This window comes from Mauremys mutica, chromosome 1 (genome assembly GCF_020497125.1).
Source record: "Mauremys mutica isolate MM-2020 ecotype Southern chromosome 1, ASM2049712v1, whole genome shotgun sequence".
Lineage (NCBI taxonomy): Eukaryota > Metazoa > Chordata > Testudines > Geoemydidae > Mauremys > Mauremys mutica.
The window spans coordinates 348,511,944-348,525,503 of NC_059072.1; the positions used below are offsets into that span (position 1 = coordinate 348,511,944).

Genomic DNA, 13,560 nt, shown 5'->3' on the forward strand with positions numbered 1-13,560 from the left:
TTAGTTATACTGCATATTGTACTCCTTGGGGAATTCTGCAACAAAAAATTAAAAATTTGGCACACAGTATTTTAAAATGATTCAAAATTCTGCGTATTTTATTTGTCAAAATAACACAATATAATCACACCAGTTCCAATTATTTTTGGTCATTTATTTCAAAATACCTGTCAGCAAGTATGCCTGTAACAATACAGATGACAACAACAACAAGATTCAGGAAATGTTTTTTTGACAAATAGATTCCTTACTAGGCATACAATACAGAACTGTATTTCCCATATCCCCTCGGAAGCAGTGTAAAGGCTTGGGGGAGTCAGGGGTAACGGACGAGCTGAGGGAGAGGGGTGTAAATTGCTGGGATGGTACCTGGGTGTGAACTTGGAAGGTTGTTGGGTATGGATGGGAAAAGTATGGAACGTGTTTTTTTGGGGGGGAGGGGTGGGGAGGGATTGTTAGGGAGCTTTCCCCATGCAGATCCTGGCTGACCCCTAGCCTCTTCCATTCAGTCAGGGACATCTCCCCCTGTCCCCATGTGTTCCTGCATCCCCATGTGTCCTTGCACCCCCGTCCATGTGTCCCTCCACCCCCCCTCAGACACCCACACCCCCATCCCCATGTGGCCTTGCACCCCCTCCCCCTGTGTGGCTCTGTACTCCCCTCCCCTATCCCCATGTGTCTCTGTGCCCCTACCCAGACACTCCCCTGTCCTGATGTAGCTCTGCACCCCCTGCCTCATCGCCATGTGGCCCTGCACCTCCCTGCCTCCTGTGGCCCTGTGCCTCCATTCCCATTCATCCCCAGAACATTAAACCATGTGAACCATTTGTGACAGAATCCCCAGGGTGCAACCTGGGACTGTGGAACCGCTCCCCCAAGGTATAGAATGTCATACATTAATGCGTGATATTATTGCAGTTCGGATATTCAGGGTCCCATGATTGCTTGGCCACATAATGTAACTCTAGTTCTTACAGATCTTGTCTCCACAGTCTAAGGGCTTGTCTACACTGGCACTTTACAGTGCTGCGACTTTCTCGCTCGGGGTGGTAGCTATGATCCTCATGAAGGTGGTTTTTTAGAGCTCTCTCCCAGTGCTTTGCCGCGACTATACAAGCCATGTTAAAGCGTTGCCAGTGTAGACTAGCCCTTAGTTAGATTTCTCTTATACCCTTATGGTAGGGAACATTTCCAAGTATGGCCTGATGCATAGTTGTCTTCCTAACTCTGCAGACAGCCTGAATCAGTAACTCTGAGTGATGTGGACTGCTCCAACTAATTTAAATGGGATGTTGATTCTGATGCCTAATGATGGCAAGATGATTATCACTAGAAACTTTCCCCATTGAGTAAATTGGCAGAAATCCATAGCTAATATACTTACTGTTATCTTTGGATGCAACGAGGCAGCTTTCTCCTTTGTTTGTGTGGGGAGGGATAGCTCAGTAGTTTGAGCATTGGCCTGCTAAACGCAGGGTTGTGAGTTCAATCCTTGAGGAGGCCACTTAGGGATCTGGGGCAAAAACTGGTCCTGCTAGTGAAGGCAGGGGGCTGGACTCAATGACCTTTCGGTCCCTTCCAGTTCTAGGAGATTGGTATATCTCCAATTATTACCTTTTACCTTTTGTAGGCAGAAACACAAGACACTCATCTGCCCCAGTGCTAAAAGCCTCAACTGCTTCCTTTGTGCTAAACCCCAAACTCCTTTTGGGTGCCAAAACTCCCAACTCCCTCTAACCACCTTCTAAAATCCTCCATCTTTCCCATCAATAATTGTTACATTTGTGTTGTCAATAGAAAACTCTCCTGCATGCTGAAGACTGAAAATGTACAGTGTAAAACTGAAACCATTTGAGCCATCTGACTTTAGTATCAAAATAACAGGGTATACTTTTTGTCCGTGCGTTACTCATTTCATATTCAGTGAAAGAACTCTTTTGAAATGTTCTGGGAGCTACCACGGGAATCTCAATATGCCATCAAATTTAGCATTGCGGTGCTACAGTAATTAGTGCTAGTGAGGGGGTGGCTCCAGCCCTGACATCCATGGTTTTGTGCTGTATGTGGGTCCTGCCTGTGTTTCACTATTTTATGATCTTTAAGCTGAAAAGAGAGCAGAGGAGACTATCGTTTCTTTCATCCCTAGGAGAACGATGCCTCTGTGAGATTGAAGATTGCTTCCTTGCTAGGTTTGTTATCGAAGACGGCAGGATTTTCTCCAGACTGCATTATGGATGATGTCATTAACACGCTTCAAAATGAGAGTAAGTCACACTTCAGATCTAATTTTAAATCAAGGCAGAATCCTCCAGATTTTGTACATCTAAGGCAGTGGTCTCTAACCTTTTTACGCACAAGATCACTTTTTGAATTTAAGATCAACCCAGGATCTACCCCGCCCCCTTCCTTGAGGCCCTGCCCCACTCACTCCATTCCCCCCTTCCTCCGTTGCTCGCTGTCCCCCTCCCTCACTCACTTTCACCGGGCTGGAGCAGGGGGTTGGGGTGCAGGAGTGAGGGGTGCAAGGTCTGGGAAGGAGTTTGGATATAGGGGTCATATGGTCACATTGCACCTAATCTCATAGAATCCACTGGACACTTCACGAGTTTTACTTTTTATTAGTGTCATTTGTGGTTTATAGATCCAAAATCCTTCAGGGATTGTCACAAATCAGTGTAACAATCTCAGCTGTGGGGTGTGCATTGGCTGAGCCTGGGGCAGGAGGTTGGGGTACAGGAGTTGAGGGGTGCAAGCTGTGGGAGGGAGTTTGGGTGCAGGAGAGGGCTCCAGGCTGGGTGCAGGGGAGGATGAGGTGTGTGGGCTCTGGGAGGGAGTGTGGTGCAGGAGGTGGCTCCAGGCTGGGGCAGGGTGTGGGAGTGAAGGAGGGGGTGAGGGGTGTTGGCTTTGGGAGGGAGTTTGGTGCAGGAGGGAGCTCTGGGCTGGGGCAGGGGGTTGCGGTGAAAGAGGGGATGTGAGATGCAGGCTCCGGCTGGGAGGCGCTTACCACAGGCAGCTCTCGGTTGGCGGCGCAGCGGGGCTCGGGCGGAGATCATGATCGACTGGCAGAGGCTCCAGGATCAACCAGTCAGTCATGATCGAGGGGTTGGTGACCACTGACCTAAGGACTCCTATGTGAACACAAACAACCCAAGGATATGATTGGGGATTATTGCTCAGAGTGAACACCATTTTCTCCCCCCTCTTATTCTCCATTTTTATGACCAGTGGAAAATCCTATCATGACATTCTCAATTGACAGTCAGTGGGATTTAGGCACTTTTGGAAATTCCATCCCATGAGCACATCATTTATGTAATACGCGCAGTGGTATATCCGTTTACTTGCAACGTAGACAGTGAGATCTCTGTAGGCCCACAAAATCAGTAAAGAGATATGAAACCTTTCACTGTTTTGTTTGACAGAGTCCCACCAAGTTCTTGCTCAGCTGCTGGATACCCTGTTGGTGATTGGGACGAAACTCACAGAGAGCCCAGCTGTCAGAATGAGACTGCTAGATGTAGCCTGCAAGGTAATATAGTCTTATTGATGACGTAAATATGCTTTAAAGGCCAAATTCTGCTCCCAGGTACTCATGTAGCTTGTGTTGAAATCAAAGGAAGTTGCGTGCACATATCTGAGAGGAGAGTTTCACTCTAAATTTTAAATATGCATCATTGATGTTACCAGAATTTTTATGATTGGCAATGCAAAAAAACTACATGACAAAAAGTGTCCAGTACACTGAAACCCTCAAAATCTCTAAAACTGAATTAATGAGACTCTTGCAGCCCCAAAATAGCAGCTACGACCTACCTGTTAAAATCCGCATTCATATCAGTTTTCATACTTTCCACTTACTTGTTCAGGTACAGATTTACAAATGTGGTTAAAAGTTGTTCCTGTTTTCCTGATGGGATTACTGGTGCATGGAGAACCCAGGTGAATAGAACTATCTTAAATTTGGATATGGACATTGTCTTTCTACCTGTCTGCAGTTCACCTAGCATCCCAATGGTTCTACATAAATCCAGATTCCCTTATTTGTAGGCCTGTCCTCAATCCACTAGACCACAGTTGCCTTTTATATTTAAAAGGACAAAGGAAATGAAGTTCAGAGTTCATAGCTGATGTTAGCTGACATTAGTTAGCAGCATTTAGGGCAGGGGCGGGCAAACTTTCTGGCCTGAGGGCTGCATCGGGTTTCAGAAATTGTATGGAGGGCTGCTTAGGGGAAGCTGTGCCTCTCCAAACAGCCAGGCATGCCCCCCCCAACCCCCCCCCCTGCTTCTTGCCCCCTGACAACCCCCCCACGACTCCTGCCCCATCCACCCCCCGCTGTCTGACCCCTGACCGGCCCCGGACTCCCCCCACAACTGCCTTCCGCTGCCCCCATCCAACCCCCCCTCCTTCCTGACTGCCCCCCCCAGGACCCTTGCCCCATCCAACCATCCCTTCTCCCTTTCCCCTGACCGCCCCCGGAACCCCCGCCCCCATTCAACCCCCCCCATTCCCCACCCTCTGACTGCCCCCACCCCTATTCACACCCCCGGCCCCTGACTATTGCCCGAACTCCCCTGCCCTCTATCCAACATGCTTCCCCCGCTCCCTGCCCCCTTACCGCGCTGCCGGGAGCACTGGTGGCTGGCGGCGCGGCTGCACCAGGACAGGCAGCCATGCTGCCCATCTAGAGCCAGCCACGCCCCGCCCCGCGCAGCACAGAGCACTGGGTCAGGCCGGGCTCTGCATCTGTGCTGCCCCAGGAGCTTGCAGCCCCGCTGCCCAGAGCATTGCGCTGGTGGCGCAGTGAGCTGAGGCTGCGGGGGAGGGCCCGGGGGCTAGCCGGCTGGGGAGGAGGGTCCCACAGGCCGGCTGTAGTTTGCCCATCTCTGATTTAGGGGGTATTATTTTTGAAGCTTGTGCAGTAAATGTTATCTGACTTCCACACCTGCTACCTCTTTTCCTCAGCACTCATGTCTCAGGTAAGAGCCCTAGTAAAGATAAAAGAAACAAAGAGCTCTGTGTAAGCTTGAAAACTTGTCTCTTTCACCAGCAGAAGTTGGTCCAATAAACAATATTACCACACCCATCTTGTCTCAAGAAAGCAGTGTCTGTTTATAGCTAAGATAATCTTGTTAAAGGGAAAAACTATACCGACTGTGTTTGATTTGATCAATAAGCCTTTTGACCATTCTGAATTTGTTACAATGATGTCTGTAACCAAAGTACATTCTGTTCATGGAGTAGCCGCGTTGAATAAAAATCGCAGAATGAATTGCCATGTGAGTTAATCAATTATCCATAATTACCTATTTCCCTTTTGGTATTTTAATGAAAAAATTATCTGTCAGTGAGTCACTCCTCTTTAAATTTAATTTTAAAACATGCTGCTTATCCTTGGTTTATGATCAATCCTCTAGTAAAGTGTTAGAGGAGGAGAATATATAAGAAGAAATTGTATTATACTAAAAGAACTTTAAAACACTTTTTTGGGAGGGATTTAATAGTGTATGTTTCATTGATTTCAGTCTCAATCTGTTGTGGGACAGGAATCCTTGTTAGGACTACTAAATTTAAGGGTATCTTTTAAGGTACTGAAGTCATATAAACTGTGAGACAGTTTTGGTATGAGCACAAGACTGGGAACTAGGAACTCTTGAATTCCAACTTTGATACTTTTATTCTTAACTGTAAAATGGGGAGGATGGTTGTAAGTGCCAAATATCCTTGCTGCATGAGCAGTTACTCATTTTGTGTGTGCTGCTTAGGTATGCAATATTTTGCCTAAATTACATCTGCAACTGTTTTTGAAAATAATGCCTCATGAGACAGCTTATTTTAATTTGTTGCCGAAAAAGCAGTTTTCTATGGAGAGAACTGTAATGTGTGTGTGTAAAATTTCTGATTAAACTTCTTCATGAAATTGTTATTCTGTAGGATTGATAATGTATAGAATAAAATAAGTATCAAATATTTGAGGAAAGCTACTATTGGATTTTTTCCCTGAAAACTGTTGTAACTTTAAAACAAAACACAAACTTTTGGGAGACTTCATCTTACGTGAAACAGTTTGCTGCTTGAAAGGAAAAAATACCAAGAAAAACATTTCTTCTTCTATTCCATTACACAGTATCTGACGGACTCATCCCATGGAGTCAGAAACAAGTGCCTCCAGCTGATTGGCTATCTTGGATCCGTGGAAAAAGGTGCCACAAAAGAAGCTGAAAGCCTGGCTGCCAAAGATGTCCAGAAGATAATAGGGGACCACTTCAATGACCAGGACCCTCGTGTTAGGACCGCAGCTATAAAAGCTATGGTAAATGCTGCTGCACACTTAAATGTATTAGGAGTAACTCAAGAGAACTTGTAAGTGGTTGTAAATTGAGTCAGAAAAACTCAAACAGGAGGGTGATTTATTAAGTCATTGTGGTAAATGTGAGAATTAAAGTTACCCAAGTTTCAATTAAATTGGCCTTGAACTAGTGTGAGGAGAATATCCAGATTCTTGTACAATAGATTAGTAGAGGATAAATATATATTTTGGAAGTTTATCATTTTATAACATTTTATCATTTTTAACAAAATCAGGCACATTCCGATTAGCAATAAATATGCTTTCCTTGCTTTAGCTTTGGTTATGGTCAATACTGACCACTCCAACTAATGCTTGTTGGGATATAGCATCAGAAGGTTGCTGATGGAAGAAGAACTACTTCACTAAGTTGAAAAATCCAAGAGGAAGTTTGTGCTTAAAAATAGTGTTTGTGCAGTGCTCAGTAATCATGTTAACTGGGTGTTCAGCCACTGCTAGTAAGGTAAAGCCGTTTCCATGTGGGGATGGAGGATATTCAAATTAGCACATGTTAAACTTCTGAAAAAGAGGCAGCATTTAATACAGGATTTCAGTAGGTTCTGGTTGGGATCTCCCTCTGCTCTTTCCATCCACTTCTGTTGTATTTTAAGAACTCTCTTTACAGATATTTTTTTAAACATGTTCATGTGACTTTTTATGGTTAAATTGAATGTCCAAACCTAGATTCTTATTGCCAGGACAATTTACTATCACAGCACAAAAGCCTCCATCATTCTGTGGTTTGAGACCAGAAAGCATTCTTTGGAGGCACCAAAAAATCTTGCCCATGACTATTTTGCTACTGTTTTAATATTTTTTCATCATTTGTAAATTGTAGTCCGCAGAGGCCTGTCTAGAAAAGATAAATGCTTTTCTTTCAGATGACACCTACCGGATGGTCTTTCCATGTATAGGGAACATATATAATTCTATCTTACTATTTATACTTCAGAAACTCATATGGAGCTACAGTATTCTGTGTAGAAATTGTCTGTGGTGGCTAGAGCAGTTTCTACATTTTGCTGGGTCAGTAGTTTAGAATGTTTTCAGGACAAGAATTTATTGAGAATTCATGTTGTCAAGCACAACTTTTCAGAAGACTGGAGAAAGATGGTGTTATTGGACGCACTAATGTAAAAACCAAGTATGATGGAGGCAAACTTTATACCAAAGTCTAGATAATTATGTATTATAATAAGATGAGACTATTTAATTCAGCAGAGGTCATGTAATGGTTGAATGTAGCAGAGAATCAACTACTATAGCAAGCAATTATTATGGGATTCAAGTCAATGGTAATCAAATGGCAGAGACAATAGCAATGAAAATTGACTATCTTATTTAAAACCATGTGGTAAAGCATCTATTTGGTTTTTTTCTCCTTTTATAGCTGCAGCTACATGAAAGAGGATTAAAATTGCAGCAGACTATTTACAGTCAGGTAATGCCTTATTAAATATTGTGCAAGTTCCTTTTTAGCTTCTGTGACAAAGTAGTTCAATAGGAAAGGAAGTATGTTCAAGGATAGTGAAGCTGTGGAGATGATGTAATTTGCATTCAGCACATGTAGTTAGGTTATATGAATCATTGCCTTTGGTAGCCTGAAAATGCAAGTCTTTTAAAAATCCTAGTTTTCTCAGCTACAATAGTCCAGATAGGTATGCTTACTTTTACTGGAGGAGGGAGAGGGTTGGGGAAAAGGTGAGGCATTTTAGTAATTATGGCCCTGATCCTGTAGTCTAATCTTTGCAAGTTGAATCTTGCACGCATGCAGTCTTCCAAGCATTCCATGGCCTGGGCCCAGGATATCTAAAAGACTGTCTAAAGTGCTGGGACAAAGACGTGGTTGACCACTATGCTCCTCTAGGATAATGGAACTCTCCGCTTTAAGAGTAAAGCTCATCTGTGCAGGAGACAGAACTTTCTCCGCGGGACTGAGACTGTGGATTGAACTCTGCCAAGAGCTAAGGACCATCACAAACCCCTCCACTTTCTGCTCCTGGTGCAAAGTGCATTTCTTTACCTGCCTTCTCTTATGTAAACTCATAGCAACAGGTATATTTATTGGGGTGGGGGGGAACCCTACCAAAACAAGGCACTGCACTGCACTGCACATGAAGAGAGGATGAGCGAACAAACAACATGTGGCAGGTGTGTTGTCACATTGCTTAATGTAGTACTGGAAGGTTCTCATACTGTGGTGATGAACGCAGTATAAGTGCCTGAACAGAATTAAATAGTTTCATTGATGTTCTGATGAGGATGGGGTCTACCTTCATGGGTAAGGTTTCAGGATCAAGGCCTATGAAAATGAGAATAATGTGGAGCATAGTCTGTTGTAGTGAGGACAGATGCTGTGCAACATTCTTCACATGTCTCTGTGTAGTTCAGCCAGCCCTAGAGCTCACCTGAGCAGAGCTAACCAATCTGATAAATATTGCACTGAATTTGTGTAATGGACAAAGGTCTGGTAGGACTAGGTTGAGCTAACTAAATGCATTTTGATTCCTAACCTGGTATAGAATCTGTACTTTATCATATAGGAGAGTTTAATGGAAGCTTAAATGTAAACCTGGTGCAGGGGTTTAAGATTAATGTTTGGAAACCTTCATTTCAGGCTTGCAAACTGCTCTCAGATGATTATGAACAGGTACGCAGCGCTGCAGTTCAGTTGATCTGGGTCCTCAGTCAGCTGTATCCTGAGAGGTATGTGCTGTATGCAAACTGACTAAAAAAGCTATACAGGAAGGGAGTAAGCATGCTAGTTCTGAAGGTTTTGTCTTAGAGAAGTCCCTTACGTAGTGGTTTGAAAGGCTATGTATATTAAATGCCTATAGCCTGATAAGCCAAAAGGGGGTTGACATGTTGGACTAGATGACTTTTTTTTTTTTTGTTCCTAAGATTCCTTGTGTTATATAGTAGTAGTACAGCGCTGTTTATTTCATTGGCCTTTGTATAAAATGTGTTATCCTTCATGGCAAAGTCTCAGCACGGTGATTTATATTGTGTGCCTTTGTCTTATTCAGCATTGTACCAATTCCTTCTTCCAATGAAGAAATTCGCTTAGTTGATGATGCATTTGGAAAAATATGTCACATGGTCAGTGATGGCTCATGGGTTGTTAGAGTGCAAGCTGCTAAACTGTTGGTAAGTTTCCTTGTTATTCTCATGTCCTCTTGGTAGAAGGTCACAGTATGTTGTCTTTTTTGCCTATGTTTGGGAAAGAAGGATGTGAGGGGAGCATTAATGTTCTGACTTTTGTTTACTGGATTTGCTGGTCGATACTGTATATGATGTCAGTGTCTAGATCAATTGATTTCTGTCAAAATTTCAATGCAGTTTTGAGGGGAATGGTGGAGCTAGCGTATATGCAGATCCATTTGAAAACAGCTTCCCAGCTGGGGATTCACAGCTGTTCCCTCCTCTGCAGGGAATGGACTACTCAGCACAACTAAAATCTCATTTATGGCCCCCAACATCAAGGTCAGGTTTTTAGATCCCTACCTAGGACCAACTGTAGATAGAGAACAGGAGTACTTGTGGCACCTTAGAGACTAACACATTTATTTGAGCATAATTTGTTAGTCTCTAAGCTGCCACAAGTACTCCTGTTCTTTTTGCAGATACAGACTGAGCCCTGGTCCACACTGTGGGGCGGGGGGGAGGTTGACCTAAGATACGCTGACTTCAGCTATGCGTATCTTAGGTCGACTCACCTGGCCGTGAGGATGGCGGTGAGTTGACCGCTGCTGCTCCCCCATCGACTCCGCTTCCGCCTCTTGCGAGCTGGAGTTCTGGAGTCAACGGAGAGCGCATTCAGGAATTGATCTATCTGCGTCTAGACGAGATGCGATAAATCAATCCCTACCCGCTGATCCAGTGGGTAGTGATGACCTGCCCTAACATGGCTGCTACTCTGAAACCTATAGATAGAAAGTGGAGTGCTGTGATTAATTTATATGCAGACACTCATAAACTCTTAATCTCCTCAATACTGCAATGATGAGCATTATATAAACCCCTTGAAATACAGAAATGAGTGGTCGCTGTGCTGCGGTGTGTCACTTAGCAGATTCTATTGCCTTATATTCATAACCATCTTGGTTCTTCACATAATGTGGGTTTTGTTTGTTTGTTTTCAGGGATCTATGCAGCAAGTTAGTTCCCATTTCTTGGAGCAGACACTTGACAAGAAGTTGATGTCAGATTTGAGGGTACATAAACCTTGTCTTTTATTATTTTGTCCCCCCCCCAATATACCTAGCATACTAAAATTGCACAACAGGTATGTTAATGTCGAACATACTTGTTTATCTTTTCCATGCCTCAGGGCAGTTGAGAGTTGATTGATCATGACAGGTTGAATTTAATCTAACAGAAAATGAAGCCTAAACTGCTTCATTAGCTTTTGTGTTCTTGTAAAAAATCACTCCTGAGGCTTTTGAGGTTTCATTGAGAGAGTGGGATTAGCATGCCAGCTTGACACCACCTTGTTTTAGAGCTTCTCTCTTATTTATTGTGAACAGAAAGATTGTGTTCCAGGTTTGGGAACATGCTATAGTACAAGATCTTACAGGATCTCCTTGGCAGTCATTTCAAATGACGTAATGCTTAGAATTGGGATTCTTTTTTTTTTTTTTTTTTTTAAACCCTGACTTTATAGTTGATTCATATAGTGACCTTGGGCAAAATCCTTCTTCTCTTTGGCTCAGTTTTTCCATCTACAAAATGGGATAACTCATCTGTATCTCACAAGGGTGATGGGGCTAATGGAAAGTGAATGTAAGGCTTTGTCTGCCCTGGGCAAATGAAGTGTGTTAGGAAATATGCAGACATTTTGATTAACACATGGTTTAATGCTAATTAGTATTTAATATAGACAGACAGTCATGTCAAAGTGGTAGGGCTTAGCTGCAATTTAACAGGGGTAACCACAGAATTGTGTTTTAACAATATGTTAATTAAACCACGTTAGATACAATTCTTTTCCCAGTGACAACAAAGCACAAAATATTGAGTAATTTTTCACATAAGAGGAGGATAGCTTTCATGTCTCTTAGCAATTACATCTCTTCCTCCTATCATTGTTGAAGCCTCTTGCTATAACCTTGTTATGGAACCAGAGCAAGTCAGTTAATACACCAATAGCTCCTTTAAAATGTAATAGTCTTTATGATATATCTGGGTTGTAATCAATCATAATATTCGTTTTCACAGCGGAAGCGCACTGCACATGAACGAGCCAAAGAGCTTTACAGCTCTGGGGAGTTTTCAAGTGGCAGAAAATGGGGAGACGATGCACCCAAAGAAGAAATAGACACAGGCGCTGTGAACTTGATTGAATCGGGAGCTTGTGGGGCTTTTGTTCATGGCCTGGAAGATGAAATGTATGGTGAGTGTTAACTTTGTATGTGGCAGCCAAAGAGGATTTGAATGTAAGGTCCCTAACATACTGGATAATGTGGCCTTCCAAAATTCATGTTGCCCGGAACAGATCTTCTTTTAAAAAAAAACAAAAAAAAAACCCCAAATGACTAATATATTGCAAGGCTTTTTTTTTTTTTCCTTTATTACCATCTTGGTGAGGGTGAGCAAGTAGATTTTGTTCCCAGGTGGTAAATATTCATGACTTTGCAAGACTGAATTAATGTTAGCTCAGCACTTTGGACAGGCAAAGCATTCTGTATTAGGGTACCCTGAAATCAGTCATTTTTTATAAGCAGTTAATTTAGGTACATGTGTGGGGAAAAGAGTGCCTACTTCTACTGTTCAGGGACCAGATCCACCTCCCACTGGATGTGTTTTTATTGACTTTAGTAAGCTAGATTGATTCCTAAATTGGAAACTTTAATTGCTGGAAATGGACAGAGTCTCTAGAGTCTAGAGAAAGGGGAAACTGCATTCATCTTACAACAATTTAAAGCATGTTCGTCCTCTCTCACTGTAAATAGTCAACAGAGTTGGCCAGCTGTAGTTTGGAGCACAACATTTGGACCCAAGCCCTGGAGTTCTAAACTTGGCCATGACAATGACACTGACCTTGTTGATGAGACTCACCAAGGTCACTTCACCTCTCTGCCCCAGCTTCCCCATCTGTGAATTGAGAATAATTCTTACTCCTTGTATCTCCATGGGGCTGTTGAGAGGGTTAATGTTAGTGAAGTGCCTTGAAGCTGAAAATTTCTGTGAGCTGTAATTGCTGATTGTTGCTTTTAAAATTTATCGCATGGATGGAGCAACATTAGGAAATACAGGGTGTGCTCTAAAAAGTATCTCTGTAAAATCACATTGTAAAGATGGTTTGTTGCTCTATGACTTCCGTATTAGACTTGCTCAATTTGCAATTAAAATTACATGGTGTTTCTTTCAAAATCTTTCTGGGATGTGAAAAATAACCTTGGTTCTCTCTGGCTTAATAATAAAGATTTTTCCCTTGGAACAATTCTGATTTCCATACCAAAATATCCAACTTGCTGTCACATAGATTTTTCGCTCTGCAGTGCCAAAGGTAGCATTTCTATCAGTGAAGAAAGTGATTGACTCAGAATACGCACAGATCTGGTGAACTGATGTGGAAATTAATTATTTACACAGTCACCCTCTGATCACTTTAAGTGCTACTGTCTACAGTCCCACCTTATACACCTCATTGCAGCCTTCCCATGCACTGATTTTTTAATCTGTATCTTAGTCTGCCTTGTCAGAGCAGTATCAATTAAATGTGTTTTAATCTCTGCTGCCTTGACTGTAGTGAGTAGGTTGGTGGATGAGGGGAAAGGATCTATAAGTAAATAAGCAGACATTTTACTGTGATAGTATTTTTTCCAGTTAATCAGAGGCATCAAGAAACACAGCATGTTTTTCAAGAACAATAAGGCCTAACATTTGCAAGTTTTAATTCAGTGTTTTCAAGCTGAGCTTTTTTGGATGAAAAACAGAAATATCTTATAACATGTCAGATTTCGTTCTGTTGTTTTTATGATCGCCATTCACAAAAGCTTGCAGAAACTAGATGAGTGTCTTTTGCCTTCATTTAGTGGATTACATGTGGAGGTACTTCAAATACCTACAGTGTTTTTTACAGCATGAATACACGTTGGCTGTTTGGCTATCCCCTCTGGTCTTTCCAATAACGTGCATATTAATCATTCACATGGTACCTCTTCCCTTCTGAGGGATCACATAGCTCTAAACAAAGGATTCTCAAACTT

The 13,560-nt window shown here is 42.6% G+C and overlaps 1 protein-coding gene across 4 annotated transcripts in view; it reads left to right on the plus strand.

The window, feature by feature from the left end:
• INTS4 (integrator complex subunit 4) overlaps positions 1–13,560 on the plus strand; it is a 60,797-nt gene that overhangs the window by 6,003 nt on the left and 41,234 nt on the right. For all 4 annotated transcript variants that reach the window (XM_045021066.1, XM_045021058.1, XM_045021077.1 and 1 more), the window contains exons 3-10: positions 2,147–2,264; positions 3,423–3,529; positions 6,128–6,313; positions 7,740–7,790; positions 8,967–9,055; positions 9,376–9,496; positions 10,492–10,563; positions 11,567–11,741. In XM_045021066.1, the coding sequence (XP_044877001.1) occupies positions 2,147–2,264; positions 3,423–3,529; positions 6,128–6,313; positions 7,740–7,790; positions 8,967–9,055; positions 9,376–9,496; positions 10,492–10,563; positions 11,567–11,741 (919 nt within the window). The remainder of the gene's footprint in view (positions 1–2,146; positions 2,265–3,422; positions 3,530–6,127; positions 6,314–7,739; positions 7,791–8,966; positions 9,056–9,375; positions 9,497–10,491; positions 10,564–11,566; positions 11,742–13,560) is intronic.